This window comes from Pezoporus occidentalis, unplaced genomic scaffold (genome assembly GCF_034315485.1).
Source record: "Pezoporus occidentalis ecotype Australia unplaced genomic scaffold, CSIRO_AGI_Poc_V1 ctg26, whole genome shotgun sequence".
Taxonomy (NCBI): domain Eukaryota; kingdom Metazoa; phylum Chordata; class Aves; order Psittaciformes; family Psittacidae; genus Pezoporus; species Pezoporus occidentalis.
In genome coordinates, this window is record NW_026914502.1 from 3,558,818 (window position 1) to 3,578,739 (window position 19,922).

Genomic DNA, 19,922 nt, shown 5'->3' on the forward strand with positions numbered 1-19,922 from the left:
TTTGTTACGTTGTCTGTTTGTCTCTGGCTGTTGTAGGTATGGGTGCAGACCTACAGGTTACCAACGTCAGCCAGAATGCTTTTACTTGGTAAATCCCATTGAAGAAAGATGCGTGTTTTGGAGGGAGCCAGCAGCCGAACAGTGGCATCTGCTGATTCTTATCACACTATTAGAGTGCCCTTGTAAGCAGATCTTGGCAGCAGAGAGAGTATAAAGTTTTTATGCAGGATAGGGCCAGTGTTTTGGTAAATTAACCAGAAGAGAAGAAAAATGAGTGAAACTCTCAAAATGCAGCATAGAGAAAGGTTTCTTCTTAGTGGTACAATGCACAGCTTTGTTTTCTGGGCAAAGTTAAATGCAAATCCAAGTTGATGCCTGAAGAGCTCCATTCTGCCAAGAGGTTTTATTTCCATCAGCTTTCTCATTATGAGAGAAATCTGTATTTTTACACCCTAAATATCTGCAAAATGTGATCTACATACGGATAGGTCCAGGGCAGTAAGGAAGTGACATGTTAACATTGAGGAGATGTCCATGGAGTTTAAAACTGTACTCCTGTTACTTTGCAGCTTGTCGACCTGGGTTCTACAAAGCCTCTGCTGGCAACGTGAAGTGTGCCAAATGTCCACCTCACAGCTCCACCTACGAAGATGCATCTCTGAACTGCAGGTGTGAAAAGAATTACTTTCGCTCTGAGAAAGACCCTCCATCCATGGCTTGCACCAGTGAGTAGCATCATTATGCTCGGGGCTGTCATTCTTGCTCCTCCAGCTGTATCTCAGCAGCTTGCTTGCTTCTTCTCATGTCCCATTGCAGTCAGCCATCCACTGCCTCCCATGTCTTCTTCATGTTGGACAGGCTACCGAAAACTGGTGGGCTGGGTTTATGTCTATTTTCATTTTCTCCTTCTTGTTCTCTGTCAGACTCGAAAAGGAGAGCTAGGATTTTTGAATTGCTACCAATATTTTCAGCCCTCGGTCCTGAACTGCACTCTGAGGGTACTGTCTATAGGAAAAGATGGTCCTTGATAGTCTAGGTCTGGAGTCCAGTGAAATATTTCAGGCGTCTCTACAGGAAATAACTGTAAGAGTTTGGCTATCTGTGTTTCTGACTTGTATTTTTGCACACTTGTTACTCCTCTCTTAGAGCACTACCCATCTTAGAGCACTGCAGAAAATCTCATCCCTCTGATTTCCCGTTTCCTTTTATAGGACCACCATCTGCTCCAAGAAACGTTATCTCTAACATCAATGAGACATCTGTTATCCTGGACTGGAGCTGGCCTCTTGACACTGGAGGTCGGAAAGATGTCACTTTCAACATCATTTGCAAAAAATGTGGAGGAAACACCAAGATGTGTGAGCCTTGTAGTGACAACGTGCGATTCTTACCCCGTCAGACTGGACTCACCAACACGACGGTGACAGTAGTGGACCTTTTGGCACACACCAATTACACTTTTGAGATTGATGCAGTCAACGGGGTATCCGACTTGAGTACGCTTTCCAGACAGTTTGCTGCTGTCAGCATCACAACTAATCAGGCTGGTGAGTCTCTTTCTGATTACCCTTTCTTTGTTCAGAGCTACCGAGATGTATGTACCTTTGTTTCCTTACACTGTTTTACAGGAGTCACTCTCACCACTGGTGTGCTAAGGTAACTAATTGACTTGAATATGCTAGTAAAAGTAAAAGCAGAAACAAACCCAGTGTGTGTTGCTGTCAAAGGATCTGGCAGCATGACTGTTATGATTAAGTCCCAGTTCCCAGTTAATAGTCTCTAATAGCAGACTCATGTGAGTCCTTAGCCAGAATGTGTTTTTATTAATAAAACCAGATTTTAATAAAACACTCATTTCAATAATCTCCAACATAAATTACCTTAGTAATCTTAGTGCTTAATTTTGATTCAATAGAAGTGAAAAAATGCTTTGATGTCAGGCACATAAAAACCTAACATTGAATTAGAGAGCTTTAAAACACAGCTTTTTGCCCTTTTCTTTTTTTCCTTTATAAGTTGTCTCACCAACTCTGAATTATTGCCAACATGATGGGGGTGTGGAGCTAAATATTGAGTTAGGTCCTGGAGTCACAGTTGATAGTGTATAGTCCTACTAAAGTCATTGAGGCCCTGCACGAGCACAGCAGTATGCCCTAACTGTTGGATCAGAGCTTTTGTCACTGCTGCACTATTCTACCATATGCTTCTCATTTGACAAGGTTCCATTTATCTGAAAGATATGAAGAATCTAGATTTTTCTCTGGCATTTGTTTAGGTACCATTTCTTTAGGAGCAATGCTTGCCAGTGGAGAGAAAGACTAGATCTTGAAATTTCTATACTCCTTCTCTATGTGGTGCAAAGGAAGCTTTGTACTGAAAGCATGTGTGCAGTAAGTCTTCTCCCGCCTCCTTCCATCCCACACCCCGTCCCCAAAATACCTACAAACCAAGTTAACGTTGCTCTAAGCAGACGTTCTCCTAGTGAGCTATGTTATTGCAGTGTTTTTCACTATAGAGGATGTAGCTGTTCTCAGATCACAGATCAGCTTTAGTGGGAGGCATAAAAATGTGTGAACAGATGGTTTTCTGAGAGCAGTCACTACATTTCCAAATGCTCTGTAGGCTGAGGTGGATCTACCAAATTGAAACATCTTCTCATGATCTCTTTCTCATCTAGGCATTGACTTCAGCTCTGAAACTTGCATTTTATCCCCATTCCAAACAATTTGCTGCTGTTAACAGTTACATTTTTTGGATGTTTGTGCCAGTGACTTGAGCAGCCCTCTTTAGTTGCTTGCTTTCCTTCTATTTTTTATATCAGAGATATTGCCTTTCAGCCTGTTCATCACCATAGCAGTTAGAAACCCCCTGGGGACACTCCACGGAATGAACTGTCTAGGATCAGTGAAAGGTATTGCTCTGCAGAAGCCTCCTGCATTGCAGTGTCTTCCCTAGGGCCCAGAGCTGACTGCTTCTGCACTGTGATGCTAGGTGGATTTTGATTTTGGCTTGGAATGCACTGTTATGTGATATGGCAGGGTCATGCATTTCTGGCAATGGCAACTGTGTTTACTGCAGCCCACAGGCTGCCTAACCAATTTGTTTGTTTCTTTTCTGCTGTTATGCATTAGCCTATTTTTGCTTTGAGTGCATTTAGGAGGTGTGGGTTACTACAGGCTTATCTGTGCTGTGTTCAATTGGCTCATGCCAATTGGGTTACTATATTAGAATTCCTCTAGAAGTTCCACAGGTTGCTAAAATTAGACCTTAAATATGTGTACGAGTAATCTTTTAAAGCGTAATTCCAAAATTGCAGTTTGTCTTGCATTCCATTCCTTGTTAACATCACAGAAGGGACACACCAAAAGCGTATTTTTAGCTCATGTCATATTTAAACACCTGGGTGGGGAGTGGGGAGAGAAAGCCTGAAGGTCTTGGATTGCATTATAATTAAGGGTTGAACTGGAGGACTTAGCGTTTAAAGAAAAGAATTAAAGCGCCATTGAACTGGATTTGGAAAAGAACAGATGTCTCCAAAAGCCACTTATGATTCTAGGGCTATTATTCATGCTGCCTGACTTTAGGTACATTCCTTCAAGGGCAGGGGTATCCACCACTTGGGTAAAGCTTAGGTTAAATGTCTGAGCTCAGGGTAGTAGGAGAGGGATATTGCTTTGGGAGGTCATTCTGTGGATGGAGTATCACATGGAATTACATGGTTCACAAAGGCTGGACACATCCTGGGTTCAGACCCCCTGGCAAGCCTGCAGAAGGAACATCAGTCAGTAGGCTGTGAGTTTGGGAGAGAGGATTGAAGTACAGAAGGTCCCTGCAATCTGGATCTCCTCAGTCTCTCCTGAATCCAGGCTATTTCACTCCTGCCAACCTTGATCTGAGAGGCCTGTATCCTTGCAATAGGTATGATGAAGTTGCAGGTTTAATCCTGGGTTTTCAGTATCCGTGTGCTTGCAGTGGCAGGGCCCATCCCAGCTTAGTGAAAGCTGCTCAGCAGAATGTTCCTCACCCACCCAAAACACTGGGTTTCAAGCATGTGAGTTTCCAAGAGCCTGAGGCAGAGCTGCAGAATGTTTTCTATTTTCTAATGACAGAATTGTAGGGTTTGTGGCAGTTCTGCTGGTGGTAAAAATCAGACACTCTCCATCTTTACTTTGGGTGAGCTCAGTTCAAGACAGGCATCAGCTGGCATTATGCTTGCTGGGTCTCTGAGCTCCAAAGTCCTGCTGGATATCGAACAAATATTTCTTGCCATGCTTCTCACCGTACCCGTGGGCTTTTATGCCTATAAAACCATCACCAGCCTAATCAGAACGCGTATAGTACTAATTTTCTGTAATGCAGCAACTGGGAGATCTGCCAGTGTGTGCTAAAATAAATTCAGCTGATATGTTAGTCAGCTTGCACAGCAGCTCCGTTTCTGTACCTAAACAGATCATATACACACATAGAATCATAGAATAGTTAGGGTTGGAAAGGACCTTCAGATCATCCAGTTCCAACCCCCCTGCCATGGGCAGGGACACCTCACACTAAATAACGTCACCCAAGGTTTTGTCTAACCAGGATCACCTCCTTCAACCTGCTGGTCACGCTCCTTTTGATGATACGGTTGCTTTCTGGGCTGTGAGCGCACACTGAAGCCAGCTCATGTTCATTTTCTCATCAACCAACACCCCCAAGTCCTTCTCCACAGGGCTGCTCTGAATCTCTTCTCTGCCCAACCTGTAGCTGTGCCTGGGATTGCTCCGACCCAGGTGTAGGACCTTGCACTTGGCATGGTTAAACCTCATGAGGCTGGCATCAGCCCACCTCACAAGTGTGTCGAGGTCCCTCTGGATGGCATTCCTTCCCTCCAGGGTATCAACCGAACCACACAGCTTGGTGTCATCGGCAAACTTGCTGAGGGTGCACTCAGTCCCACTGTCCATGTCACCGACAAAGGTGTTGAATAAGACCGGTCCCAACACCAATCCCTGAGCATACACGTGTTTATGATTTCCATACCGATGTCCATGTATCCACACACAAAAAGGGCCACCTCAGATGTTGGTACCTTTGCAGTGACTTTGTGTTCTCAAGTCTGTAACTAGCAATCTCAGTAAGATTTGCCTCTCAGTAAGTTTTCAAGCCTGGTCTAGAAGTAAAGGAAAAGTGTGCTTCACCGTCACTGGTAAGGTTTGAAACATTCAGACCCTGATTCTGCCCAGAAGGATAATACATTTTAAAGTACAAAACTGTTGTAAAGCCAAGATCCAGTCCTCTGAATCAAGGCAAACTCAGAATCATTTCAGAAGCTGGATTGGTTTTTTTTCTGCCAACTGTTTGACCTGAGTTTTGCTGCACTTTTATTGCACTTTGTTTTCCTTGCCTTCCAGCAGAGGTTAATGAGCAAACATCTCTTTAAGACAAAAACAAAACCCAACCAAAAAGGTCTCTTGCAAAATATGGTGAGACAAGTATGACTCTGCAATAATTCTTATTCCTGTGAGTCTTTCTGTCTTTGGTGTGAAAGTTAAATAGGATGATGTGCCCTGTCTCTTTTAGTTTGTTTATTATCCCTTCAGTTGCCACCTGATACCGCTTCCTACAGCTCATATTGAAGCATTCTGCTGCTGCACAAAGAAAGCTCTCACCTCACATCAGTGTGTTGCACCATGCAGATGCTATTTTCTAATAACACCAGTCAACCCCATTCAAGAAGGGTCACTGGCAGCTGTGGGAGAGGATGTGGAATTTGGTACCCCTGGAGGTGGCCTGCTGACTGTGGATGTGCCACAAAGAGAGGCTGACAGCCATGCCATGCTGCCTGACTTGCTGCTAGCGTGAGCAGGTTTCTGGGCACAGATATTCTAGGTCTTTTTTTAATGCATTTATCTTTAAAGATGAGAAAGTTGTCTGCTCCTTGGAGTTTCCCCAAAGGGAAGAGGCATCCAGTCCAGGTCAGGGCGGTTCTGCATTTACTGCTTTAGGGCCGTAACAAGTGGAAAACTCACACTTGCTCAAGAAGGTATTGAATGGGAACTGTGCGTGGAATTCACTGAAGAAAGTAAGATTTGATAGGGACAACGCAATTATGCTACTGGGCAATCAGTTTACAAAAATGAGAGGAGGTTTTTCAATGCAAAACATAGCCATAGGGTCAGGGATATATATGAGTTGAATATGTTTTGCAGATGGTGCGTGAGAAAGTAACGGTTCTTCTGCCCTGTCAATGCTTTTGTGGTATCACACACTGTCATACAGCTTGTAGGTATGACTCAGGAATGCTGAACAAAGAGATGTGTATTTTAACCAAGGACATACTTGACTTAAAAGCACTTTAAATAGACATATTCTCTGCAGTGATCTTTGTAATCTAGAGGAGACAAGGAGAACTTTCAGAACTTGTAGAAATCTGTACCATTAGCAGATATTATTCATCTAGGTCTTAGGAAGCTTGGCCATCTACGGGTATTCCAGCACACACAGTGCTGTCCCCATCCCTTCCTCCCAGCAGCTCTGGTGAGAAGGTTCACCATACAAGAAGTGGTTTGTTTGATCTAAACTGTTTGCTTAGGTTGGTTTAGCTTTGTATTTGTTGGCTCTAACTATAAACTCATGCAAACAAAATGATAGTGGCGTGTCTAATACATAATAGATACAGTTCTGGCTGTATTTATTGTGTAAAACAAAACAAATACTGAAAGCATTCTCAGCTTGTTGAAACTTAGGGAGGTCCCAAAGTGAGTGATAACAAATAAACCTTGCTATGTTCCTGCACTTCCTATCTAACAAATAAATACGATGTCTGTGCAAGTACAATCCAAATACGTCTATTGGATGTATGCATATACCTAATGATAAACATTTATTTAACCACTTAAGAGGTAAGTCAAAAACAACTAGCATTCACTGGCCAATACCTTTTAAAGGCTCTAATTTTACCTGGAGAAGGTGTTAGAATTGGTTTGTAAAGCATTCTAATGTGTCCCAAAGTTGCATAAGTTGATGTGTGAAATTGGTACACAGTATTTCCTCAGCAGTCTTGTTTTTGGCACTGTGAAGAAGCTCAGAGTCTCTGTCTTCTTCTAACTTTCCAGAGTATAAGCTTCCTCCAGCATTCCATTTTCAATTCAATCTGTAGCATTCCTGTAGTCGAGTACATCTTGTCCATGGGGAGGACCAACCCCTCATGTAATGTAACAGGACATGCTGGAAGCAAACTGGCTGGAAAGCAGCTTGGCAGAAAAGGACCTGAAGGTCCTGATGGAGCATCGACTACAATTGGAAGAGCACTACCGGCAGGTTAAGTGAGGTGATCCTTCTCCTCAACTCAGCACTAGTGAGGCCACATGTGCTGTATCCAATTTAGCCCCAGCCCAGCACAAGAGACACATGGATAAACTGAGGCAAGAGCAACAAAGGGTCAATGAGATGATTAAAGGAGAGAAACATCTGTTATATGTGGAGAGGCTGAGAGATGGGACTGCCCAGCTTGGACAAGAGAAGGCTCAGGTGGGTCTTATCAATGTATATAAACAACTGGTGGTGTATAAAGACAAAGGGGGGCCTTATTCAGAGGTCTGTAGTGACAGGACAAGAGGCAGTGCTCGCAAGTTTAAGTACAAGAAATTCTGTTCAAACATAGGAGAAAACTTTTTTACTCTAAGTGTGATTGAGCACTCTAACGGGTAGCTCAAAGAGAGTGTAGCATCTCCATCTGTGGTGGCATTCAAAACCTGACTAGTCAAGGTCCTGAGCAACCTGCTCTGGCTAACCCTGCTGAAAGCAGGGTGTTGGAATGGGTGATCTACACAGGCTCCTTTCCACCTCAATCCATGTGTGATGATTGTGTGCAAAAAGGATAGAGATAACTCAAAGGAGAAAAGGTAAGGGACTGATCAGTAATTATTGTCCTCTTTTAACTCTGACCTTTTCATCCCTGTATCAAGGCCTTCTCAATGAAATCTGGGGGAGTAAACTCCCCATATATTTACTCATTGGAGAGAGAGTAAACCTGTGGGTGCAGAGGGGCTGTAAACCTCAATATCCCTGCTTCAAAGAAACTCAGTGAAGTATCTTTGAATTATTTATTTAGTGATGGGAACCTCAAAATCTTTTTCATTTGTCAGAGCACATAAAGTTTATGCAGACATGAATATGGAAAACAGCCTAGGATTGGCTTAATTTACAGAATGCCTCCAGAAGACTAGATGTCTTTAAAGGGAGTGATTTGATTTATTTAAATTGCCTGTAGGATACTGCCTCCTTCCTAAGCTTTTTCACCAGAGAGCCCGCATGATTCAATCTTACTCATATGTGTATTGTACAGCATTACTGTATGCTGCAGTGCTATAGCAAGCAGCTATGGTACTCCCCCTTGGAGTCAGCAATGAGTAAACTGAGACCTACTTTCCACTCCTAGCTTTCCCCATGTGAATACTGGGATTCTTGATTATGGGGGCAAGAGGTTTTAAATTGCATCTGAGCATTTCAGTTGAATTACCGCATACCTCTGCGTAGTCACACTTGTGTTACTCTTAAGAATTAGGGTTTTTCCTACTTTTTCATGTTAAATTAATTGGGATATTCTAAAGGTAGAGTGCACATTTTGGGATTTGAAGTGATCTGAACAAATTAGTTTATAAACAAGTTTACATTACACTCGTACAGTTTTACTATGGAGACAGGTAATATATGTAGGAGATGTCTTTGGGCTTCCTTGCTGCAAGAACTGTGAAAGCTCCGGAATATTAACTGCTGTCCCAAGAGAGCTTGTCCACAGTTAGATCTTTAATTTCCATTTACCATATTCAAATGGGTCTGGGTCATCACATTGTCCAGGTTAGACCAGAGGGGACACGGGAGCAAAGCAGAGTGAATGGGCAAAATCAAAACCCTGTACACAGGATAGGTGGGAACAAGGGGATTAAGCCTGTGACCCTCTTTTTGCAACAGAGTATTCCTGGATGGAGCAACTACTCCATATTAGGCTGAATATTCTGTCTCCAAATGCCAACTTTGCATGAGCATCTTCTGAGCTCTTACCCATTCTATTATTTCCGATATGATTCAATGTTCAGGGTTAGAGCAAAATGATTATTAGCAACAAAGTTCAATGAAGATAATTAAATTCTCTGTATTTTCCAGCTATACCCATGCTGATGCCCAAATCTTTTTTCTTTTAATACCTCAGGCCTTTTTCGCATGACTGCTTGATAATAAAATAGACTGTTTTCTTTTAATCACCAAGAGCCCAGGGTAGCAGCTTTAAATGCAGTATTATGTTTGGTTAGCTCTTAAGGACTTAAGGCCTCGTAAACCAAGGTCTCAACAGTGCAGCTGCAAATGGTGGTGGTAGCTGAGTTCATCTACAATGTCAATACTCAACCAATTCCAGAGAGTTTTGTGCTGTCACGTGTCTTGACACCGGGAGAGGAACACAGGGAACATGTTGTAACAAGAGGCTTCCACAAACTCTGCTCTCTGTTCAAGCCAGTTCTTTCACAGAATCTGTATAGGATTCAGATAGTTAAAAAAGTTAAATTTGGGTATAACTAGGAATCTGCTTACCTGCTGTAGAAGGAAATGCAAAGGAAACACAGGAGGCCTTTTGTTGGCTAAATTCCACCTGGTGATATTAGTCTTTTCCTAGTAGCTGTAGAAAGTGAATAAGCTCCTTATATAAGGGTCTTAAATAGCCTCAGCCTGAGTTTTGGTCTCCACACAATTCATTCGTACACTTGAAAAATGTTGATTCCTTTCTCTGTTTATATAGGAAGCGTAAAGAGAATAACCACCCCTGGATCCAAAATGAGGCATCTACACACAGCTATAACATACAGAATAACAAAAATACCCAGATATGCCCTATGCCATCTCAGGCTTCCCTAGAACAGCAGTAGTCTTATTATCAGGAGTCTGAAACACAGAAGGGATAAGTTTAAGGAGGAGGTAACCAGTAAGGCACTATGGAGTTTGTGCAAGGGGCCGGAATGGAAGTTGCTCAAAACTGAGTGCTAGGTACAGAAATTAGGATCACTGGGAGGAGAGTCTTACAGGGTGTAGATGTAGCTGGTTCCTAATATCTTGATCTACATGTGTCATTTGCGGGTTGGAAATTTCAAGCCATCTTTTAGTTTCAGCTTGGGAGGATAAGCATTTAGAACAGAGAAAGTGTAATTTTTTCAGTGCTGTTGTAAGCAAAGACTCACTTGGATCCCAGGAAACGTTGTTAAAACCTCCTCAGAGCTAGATTTTTATTTGCCTGAAATCGGTGGCTTCATGGGAATAAATTCAGCGCCAAGTTGAGCACCAAGCTTTATTTCAGTATATCTTTGATTACTTGCAGGAACTGCAATGCTATTTGCATGTTCAGCCTTTATTCTGTTAAGCTAGACTGCACTGTCTTCAGCAACTCACAAACGATGTGTGATGCTCCCTGTTTAAATAAAATCCATATTTAGAAAGGGTTGTGTGGACTTTACAATCTGTATCCCAAGACAGGTCCCTTAAGTAGATCTGTCTTCTAAGAGACAATTTGAGAAAGCCACAGATGTTTGGGGCATGATATATTTCTTTCTTTCCCTATGGCCCTTATAAAAAGGGCGAGAAGATAGACTTATTAAAAGTGAGCTAATGACATGATGTAGGGAGTCTCTGGTTCACTGACTGTTATTACAGCTGTGCCCCCTTACGTACTGAATACCTAGGACATACTTGGGTTTTTGAATGACATTTATCTCTTGAGTTTCAAACGTTCCTGGCATAAATAAAGATTTTACGCTTTTCAAATGTGTTTTACAGTTCAGCCCGGAGGCTATTCAAGGATCATTTTAACTCAATAAAACTCCTCCTTTAGGGATATAAAAGGGAAGTGTTTTAACAATGTCACTCCATGCATAGCCTGTTATTAGCTGGAGACGTTCTGCCTGCAAAGCCTTTGATCCCTTTTCCCCTGAATGTCAAGGAAGCTCTGCCGAGGCTTCAAAGTCTGACATACATGAGTGTCTTCTGTGTGCACACCGTGCTCATGTGAATGCTCATGACCTTAGACAAAGTTCGCAGGGGAAGTTTGTGCCTCAGCTTTGATTTTTCACTTCCAGTACTTTCAGCTACCTTTTCCAGAGGTCATGTTGAAATTGTGTTCAGCAGTCAATGGGTAATGGTTTACTCGCTCCTATTACAGTCTTCAACATGAGGCTATACGTGGATTTTCATTTAACGTCTTGGCTTGGTAAAATAGTAAAATAAAGGTAAACAGGATGCTTAGCACTCAGTTAAATGATATTCCTTAGACTTCAGGCTCTCTCTCCCTTATCTATGCTAGCATTCTCAGTAATCACTGAGGGAAACAGTCTGTGTTTCTCTTGATGGCAAACAAAGCTATCAACTTCCCTTGCTTCAAGAAGCTATTCCATCCAGTAAATTTGCAGGCTGGGGAGAGCTGGGTAAAAAATGTAACTTGTTTCTTTGGGTTTGGGGACTATTCCTGTCCATGGGAATTGTTAATGTAATAATTATTTTTTAAAAGCATTTCAATATAAAGCCAAATTTTAGTTTGAGTTACGCACCCCTGCGTGTCACAGTCTTCACATACACACAGCGTTGGTTTGACTCACGCCAACTTTGTAAGGTGGTTTCAGCCTTGGGATGTGCTATCCTATAAAGAAGAAATAACTAAACGTCCTTGGAAAGGGAAAGCACACTCAGCACCTGACTCTTGATGTTATGGGCCGGGTGGATAAATTCTTCGTTCCAAAAACTTCACACCAGGAAGCCTGAGGCTCTAACATCCTATAAAGCAAAGTAACAATGGGGTAGGAGAGGCAAAGCAAAACTGTTTATTTTAAACTGATACGGTCTTAAACACATCCAGTGAAAATGTGAAGTCTTGCAAAGCTCCCACCATCACCATCTCAAACAGAGAACAGAAAGAATAACATTTGTGTTATGAGTACCTTTGGGCTGAATCCTTTTGAAAGCATCTACAGCATTTGCCTCTTCTCTGAAATAACAGCTGTGAATGCCATGGCACCATAATTTTCAGTTCCTGAAGCGAGTGCCTTGTGCAGCCTGATACTTCCCAAATGGACATGGCGTTTCCATGATTTATTACACATGTGTTAAACATATGAGCAAGTCTAACGTTTTGCTTGCTCTGCGGAAGGCATTTGCTATCTCTGTTAATAAAAAGAGGGAGAAATAAGAACATGAGTGGGCAACACTTAATGAAGTTTGCTTTTCATTTAGAATTTATTTGCAAGAGTGAGAAATGAGCTCTGATAATCTCTTGTCCAGTGACAGCTGCTGCCCAGAAGTTTTCCTTTCTCTGCGCTTGAGATGGAAATCAAGCTGCTGCCCTTTAGTGTAATTCCTACTTGTTTTCCCTTTTCCAGTTCCCTGCTATCTTTCTCTCATGGCACCTGTGCAAAGCCTGCAGCCACTCTGGAGGCTCTAACCACAGGCTGGAGTCCACACGCTTCCAGATGCATTTGAGCACTTATGCCATAATGCAGGTAGTTAGCCATTAAAATAGCCATGAACAAATCCTGTTTCTGGGAGAAACTTAACTCCTTACTCAGCTGCCCCGCACAGCTTTGTTACGTCCAAATTTACCCTGCTTCTATTTGTCCTTAAAGTTTTGTTCTATTTTATTTGTTCCACATTTTAATATGTGAAAATACCCAGATATTGATAGACCTTTTCTGGAAATGGGAAACCTTTTCACCTGCTTCTTTATGATTGTATCCTACTAGGATCCAGCCTGGATCTGATATGAGGGTCCAATAAGCTTAGCCGAGCATCTTGCTGCTGGGATGGCTGGACTCCCAAATGCCTGATTCCTTTAACAGGGAAGGTGCTTGGTATTCTGGCTGATGGTCACCTAATGATGTTATAGAATCGCATTTTACAGCCCAAGTCATAAAAAAATATATTGAGCCTGCTTCAGCTCAAGGAGAAGGTGCAGGAACACAAACCAAATACTGTGCTAGTTTAACTATGTGTCCTGGAGATTAAAGGGCAAAGGACCGTGTCTGCACGTGCATTGAAGAGGTGGGTAATTGTATCTGGAAGAGGAGCATGTAGGGTTTAGCAGGTTTCCAAAGTGTTGTTAAAGTGTGACTGTTTCCTCTTCCTCCTGCCTCCTGGGAGGCAGCTGGGGACCCAATGCTGACTGGCCCTCCTTGGAATGTGCCTGTGGGATTAGGCTTGCTTCAGCACAACCTCATAGGGAGAGGCAGTGCCTCAAACTGCACTCAATAGAGAAAGTAAATAGCAATGCAGGCAGAGAAGGTTTGAAATAGTACAATTCCTACCTTCTGTGAGCAGGCTTCTATAAGAAACCCCTTAGATGTTAATCTACAGACAAGATGTAACGGGTCCGAGGATGAGCGTAACGGTTTACACAGACGTCATGTTAGTGTGATCATGCCATGGAGATGTGACATCATTATTGTGATTTGCAAGTCATTGCTTAGGACTCTGCCACGAATAGAATGCTGGTTGGTAGTGGAAGGGTTGGGTAGACCTAAAGACAGAAAGGTTGGTTCACAAAACCCCAGATGTTGGGTTGTTGAGTGCAATGTGTATGTGCAGCAATACGACTGGTGGCAGACTAAGCCATGCATGCGTGCCTGATGCTTGCACTGGGTTAATTTCCCTCATGTATCCTGACTCTGTGACTCCAGTTTGCTTTGCTAGAGAAACTGCTTCTGAGGGATCAGTTTCTTCATTCAAATACTGGTATTGGCATTATGACCTGTATGATAGTTCTGTGGCTTGGACACCGGTCCTCTAAACCTTACAGGTTTGGGGTTGGGTCCCAGGGGATCCTACTGTCGGAAGCTGCAGATTTAATATTCAGATTGTCATCTTTATTGCTCTTGTTCCACATCACCTCCTAGGGGCATCATAGACATTAAAGAAAATTTATATCAGATTACAGTAGTGTGATTAGATAGTAATACCATCAATTTTCTAAAGAAAAAGAAACAAACCTTCCGGTTATTCAGTAGTTGCAGAAATTGGATAATACAGTCAGTTTTGTCAGCTCAGGTATGTTCTTGATAACTGTCTTTCAGCATAGCTTGAAATATTTTACTCTCGGATTCTGACAGCAAAAAGCAAGCAAAAGCCAAAAGAAGTGGGCTGGCCATGGCCATTGTGGAATGAAATCCTTCCTTAAAATTGAATTTGTGATATAGAGACCTGAGCAAGAAACAGCAGGACTCTAAATGTTTCAGCAGTTGTACACACATGGCTTCCCAAAGTTAATACTGGGTTCTCTCTGTCCAAGAACAGGGTATTTTCTTCCAGTATATATATATATATATATATATATGCATCTGTAAGCCAGTCACATATGAAAACAATAACAAGGAATAAGGAAAAAGTCAATCCTCCAGCTGCTATTAAACTGGAGAAAAACAAATGGTCTGTTGGGGTCAGTTTCACTGGGAAATGAATTCGAGCAGAGTTTTATTGTCATCTCCACTAGATTCTTCATCTTATTTGCTTGCACCTTTAATAGTCATGACCGAGGAGATATTTACACTTGTGAGTTTAAGCTCCCTGGATCATTGCATTTGTTACCTTTTCAACATCAGCATTCCCAGTTGTCACAAATGCTACCTAACAACATTGAGTGCTCAAAGTACATTTCCCCTCATAACTCTAGGGAGTTTTGAATGTTCATATTAACTGCTTAAACTAGTCATAAACCAGTTAAGCTGGAGTACCAGCCAAATAGTAGCCATGCGATGCATAAACACACTTCTGCATGCATTGCATGTAAACCTCTTAATGCATGGGCACACAAGCCTACAGTTAATTGTAAGAAAACCTAACTCTTATTCAGTGAGGAATAAAGAAGAGTACGCATACATTAATCAAAACACCAATAAAAATGTAAATACACAGAGGTATATGAGCCATAGGATTTATCCCAAAATCACCGAAGCAGCATTTATTCAAGTTCTTAGTCTGAAAAAGTAAATGTGTGTTTTCTAAATAATAAATTATGGTAAGTTTGTGTTGCTGTTGATGCTTTGATATAATTTGTAAAACTTCGTTTTATTCTGAAAAGCTTCATAATGTGCCATTATTTGCTAAGCCATAGTACAAAATTGGTTGTGTTAGTGGGAGCTGCAGACATTTAAAGTGTCTGTACTCTTGTTCTGCAATCTAAATGTCATTTAATTTAAGAAAGGAAAATCTTGAAGCCGTTTGTGTCATCTTGGTCAAACCAAAGTGTGGGATGTGTTTGTCAGTCAATCCCATGTGTTAGTAGAGGAGTCATTTCTGGGCATAAGCAAAGAAGCAATTTAATAAGAGAGAGACAGACAGACTTCAGTTGTGCCGGGCAGCAGGCACAGCAGAAGAGCCAGACCACTTCTATCTGTTGGCATACAGCGAAGTCTGGTTTGAGGAAAGGCAGATTAGGGCTACAGCTGTGAGAGGTTGTGCCGAGCGGCAGCCCCTCCAGGCACAGGGGCCCGACTCCCTGCTCTGCACCCATCCACTGGGCTCTGCAGGGCTGGCTATCGGGGATGCTTACTTCAAGATTTATCCTTGATCCCTTCAACTCTGCTTGTTTCAGAAGGAGGGGTCCCAGTGCTGAAGTCATCCCAGGAGCAGCACAGTTTAGTTTTGCCTGTGCTTCAAAGACCTGTAAACCTGACATAGCACCAGGAGAGGAACTGCTGGAAAAAGAGGTTCTTGTGAGGGCTGTCCTCTCCAGGGCTCTGTTTTATCAACACAGAGACACAGAGGCAAATCAAAGCCAGCTATTGCTTGTAAAATCCAATGTGAACACACAGAGGATGGGAACAGCAGGAAAACGATGAAATCTGGACCTAGATATTGAGTCTGTGTTTTTTAGCATCCTTTGTGTTTCAATGTTGAAATGCTCTGATGATATACGAGATAGGGCAACAAAGATGATTAAGGGAGTGGAGCATCTCCCTTATGAGGAAAGACTGAGGGAGCTGGGTCTCTATAGTTTGGCGAAGAGGAGACTGAGGGGTGACCTTATAAGTGTCTATAAATATATAAAGGGGGAGTGTCACGAGGATGGAGCCAGGCTCTACTCAGTGGCAAACAATGATAGGACAAGGGGTAATGGGTACAAACTGGAACACAAGAGGTTCCACTTAAACTTGAGAAGAAACTTCTTCTCAGTGAGGGTGACGGAACACTGGAACAGGCTGCCCAGGGAGGCTGTGGAGTCTCCTTCCCTGGAGACATTCAAAGCCCGCCTGGACACATTCCTGTGTAACATTATCTAGGTGTTCCTGCTCCGGCAGGGGGATTGGACTAGATGATCTTTCGAGGTCCCTTCCAATCTCTAGCATACTGTGATACTGTGTGATACTGTGATAGTTTAGCAAAATGTAAAGAAAAAATAACAAATAAAGTAAAAGAAACAACCCCCAAAGCCCACAAGACTAAAAATTAAGCCACAAATACGTAACATTCCTCTGTATGCAAATAGTGTGGTTTATCCTCTGCAAAAATAACTGACCACCAAAATATCTGAATACACTGTTCCTTTATGCCCTGAAGGTTAATGCCTTAAAACTAGGTAACTTTTGTAATCCACGTAGTTAAAATGAGGTGGTTATTTAAACAGATTTGGAATACATAACTCAGGGGTTCAGTAGCTGTTGGAGTGTTCTGGTATGCGGCGTTGTGTTGCTGTTCTGCACATGGGGTCAAAAGAGCCTGAAACTCTGAGTCCCCTATGATTATATATCTCCCCTCTTCTTGTCCATGTGGTAGGATGCTGTCTCTTCCAGATACTCAGTATGTATAATTCCCAAGCAGCTTTGGAAACCCTAGGGATTAGAAAATGTATATGAATGTTTCCTAATGTTATTGATAACTGCAGAGCAGATGCTTTTCTAATAAACTGCTGTGAGATAAGTTACTGGTAGCATCTGCAGAGATGGGTGTAAATGAGCTCAAAATAATTAATGCTGTGTTAGAAGAAAGCTTTTTTCCAAAGCACATCTGTATTGGAGCAAGTAAGATTATTTCAGCCTGCCCTGAGAATGTGTTATAGCACAAATTACCATAATTTACTAAGGGAAAAGCCATTTCTGTTAATCATATATTAATTATTCATAAAATCTGTATTAATGTTACCTTAATGGAAAGTGTTACCAGCTGGGGTACTGGGCTTGGCAGTCTATTCCCATACAAAAAAAAAAGATTGATTGCTTGATTTAAGACATAAAAATGACTCACAAGAGCATAAAAGCAGCAAGCATAGGTGTATGAGTTAACACAGAGCTGGCTACGGTAGAGCAGTCCAGTCAGCTAACTGCTTTGTGTTTTGGCTCTAACACTGGTTTGTGCCTGAGTGGAATTCAAGTGGGATTACTGAAGGATGTTCATCACAAACCAGTCCTGTACGTTTTGCCCTAATGCTTTTCAGCTCTTCAGCAGGCACAGATCTGGTGAGTCTGAGTAAAACAGAAAAAGGCTCCTTCCCATTCTATTTAAAACCAAACACACAAACCCCTCTCCAAAGTATGATTTCAGTAATTTAAATTAGGATACTTTTACAACTCTTTAATCTTCTCAGAAAGCTATTGTGAACCATGTGCCCTGTGAAAATACCGCTTAGAGAATATGTTTCAACCCAGACCAAATGTGGAAGTGTGTATGTCCCTATGTGCTTGTGTGAGTGTATGTAGTGTTCTAGATGCTCCGCTCGGTTAAAGGAGGATGTCAGTACTTAGATGAGGACTCAAGACTAGGTGGTGTGTTTTTGATGAAAGTTTAGCAAAATAAAGCGTAGAATGAGCTTTCAAAAATTGATTTTAATTAAAAGTTCTTGGTTTCTGGCTTTTCTGGCACGCTCTTTTGCACGAAAGCAAACCCAAACAGAAAGGGCACTGGCTAAGGCTTGCAAACATGTAATGCCTGTAAAGTGCAACTAGTTTTATATGAACAGTAAAAGCTCCATAGGATTCAGCTGAAATTATATTGTTTAGATCAGCTAGAGCCTTTTATTAGGATAGCAAAATGCTGAATTTATAAACACATTTGTTTTACATGTTAAGATAAAAGGCTGTTTATTGGTAAAAGATTTTTTTTTGAATGACAGCTATAACCTTCAATGTGCGATCTGTAAGCTATCATCTGATGAATTCTGGCCAAAGCGATGGAAAGAGAAGCATTTGGAAAGGAAAGGCAACCCAAGAGAAACAGAAATAAAAAGAATTGAAAAGATTGCATAGCTTTCAGTGAGCCTAGGAAATGCAGGCCTAGTCTTGGAGCAACACATAGAGAGAGCTACAACACCCATAGACATGGGTGGTCTAAAGCTGAACTCATGTTCAAGAATCTTAGGTAATTATGGGGTTTTTCTGTAACATTGCTAGTACTTCCAAGTTGTGGGTAGTGGGTAAGTCTGGGGCATGCAGTCAATTGTCATGCCTAGCTGATTAATACAGATCAGAAATGAGGTTATTTTTTAGTCTGGATTTTTTTCCTTTGAATTTCATTTTCAAAGAAATGCGGTAAAGGAGAATTGTATATGGGAGCAATTTGTATCTGGAGAGCTTACCAAATAATGTTATAAAGGAGTCTGTATTCTGCGGTATGCTGATGGCTATTACTAGCCGTGGATACCAGGAACTCTTTGTATGTAATGCATCCCAGTACCATTTTGCACTTGCATATGAAAATGTTATCAGAGTTATGCAATCTGGTAATGATAATACTCCAGCATTACAACAAATAAGTAGTACTGATTTTTTGTTCTGTATTTTAGTATACTTAATGTATTTCATTGCTTACTCTGTAGTAGCAGATCGAAACCATCTGCTGTCTTGCCACTAGTCCTTCAGTCGAACAGAAAATCTCAGTTCATTTTCTTTGAGGCCAGTATCCTTTAAGGAATGTGTACCAGGACTATAATCCAGCTGCTGAATGTTGATACAAGTTCAGACCTATGCTCATATGAGTTTTTAAAGTGGAAACAACGCTCTTTGCCAAGGATTGGAACAGAGATAAACTCATTTTGCTTTTCTCTCTTCCCTCCTGACCCCATTCCCTTTTACAGCTCCGTCCCCCATCACAGTCATAAGGAAAGACAGGACGTCCAGGAACAGCGTGTCTCTGTCTTGGCAAGAACCCGAACATCCAAATGGGATCATCTTGGACTACGAAGTCAAATACTATGAGAAGGTGGGAAGAAAGATCAAAGGGCACGTTTTTGTGCTAGTAATCCTGTAATGAAATTATTGCATCTTGCTTGCATTAAGGATTCAGGGGCACCCTGGTTCATTCACTGTCTGCCTTAATGACATTAGGTGTTGAAACTGTTCAGTTTTTGGTAAGAAGCACATCATGAAAATGTGAAGTGAAATTGCTAAGCTGTGTTGTCTACCAAGTTCATCCCCAAACACGTCAGAACAAAAATAGGAATTAATGCAGCCAAGCCATAATACCTTTATTTTTTTCCTCTCCCTTGAGTACAGTTTGCTTACTCAGTTCTATTATGCTGTCAGTGTTCATACGTTTATTTGTCAGCATCCATATGCTGGGTCTTCCCTGTGGCACAATTATCTTTCACACAAAAATTATTGGGTAAAGAGATGGGTGATCCTTTGGGCTCGTATGCACCGTGAGAGTTCCTACTTTTCATGAATAACTGGATTCTTCATCAATTGTATGTAAATAACTGCAGACGAAAGACAGTCTGCCATTAAACAGGTTCTGCTTTTCACTGGCGTTTTCTTGTGTTTACAGCTGTTGATTTCTACATCCTATATAGATCTGTATATAGGAAAAAAAGGAATCTTCATAACAAAATGGGGGCTTTTAGTAAATCTTACTGGTAGAATTAAAACAAGCAGGAATTGTGAAGATTACGGAGGGTGGTATTAGCCATTTTTGGATTGATCAGAGAG

General features: G+C 41.7%; 1 protein-coding gene across 3 annotated transcripts in view; it reads left to right on the forward strand.

Moving 5' to 3' along the window:
* The window catches only part of EPHA3 (EPH receptor A3), a 216,187-nt gene that overhangs the window by 144,603 nt on the left and 51,662 nt on the right, over nucleotides 1–19,922 (forward strand). For all 3 annotated transcript variants that reach the window (XM_062623993.1, XM_062623994.1, XM_062623996.1), the window contains 3 exons: nucleotides 570–725; nucleotides 1,212–1,547; nucleotides 19,073–19,197. In XM_062623993.1, coding sequence (XP_062479977.1) covers nucleotides 570–725; nucleotides 1,212–1,547; nucleotides 19,073–19,197 — 617 coding nt within the window. The remainder of the gene's footprint in view (nucleotides 1–569; nucleotides 726–1,211; nucleotides 1,548–19,072; nucleotides 19,198–19,922) is intronic.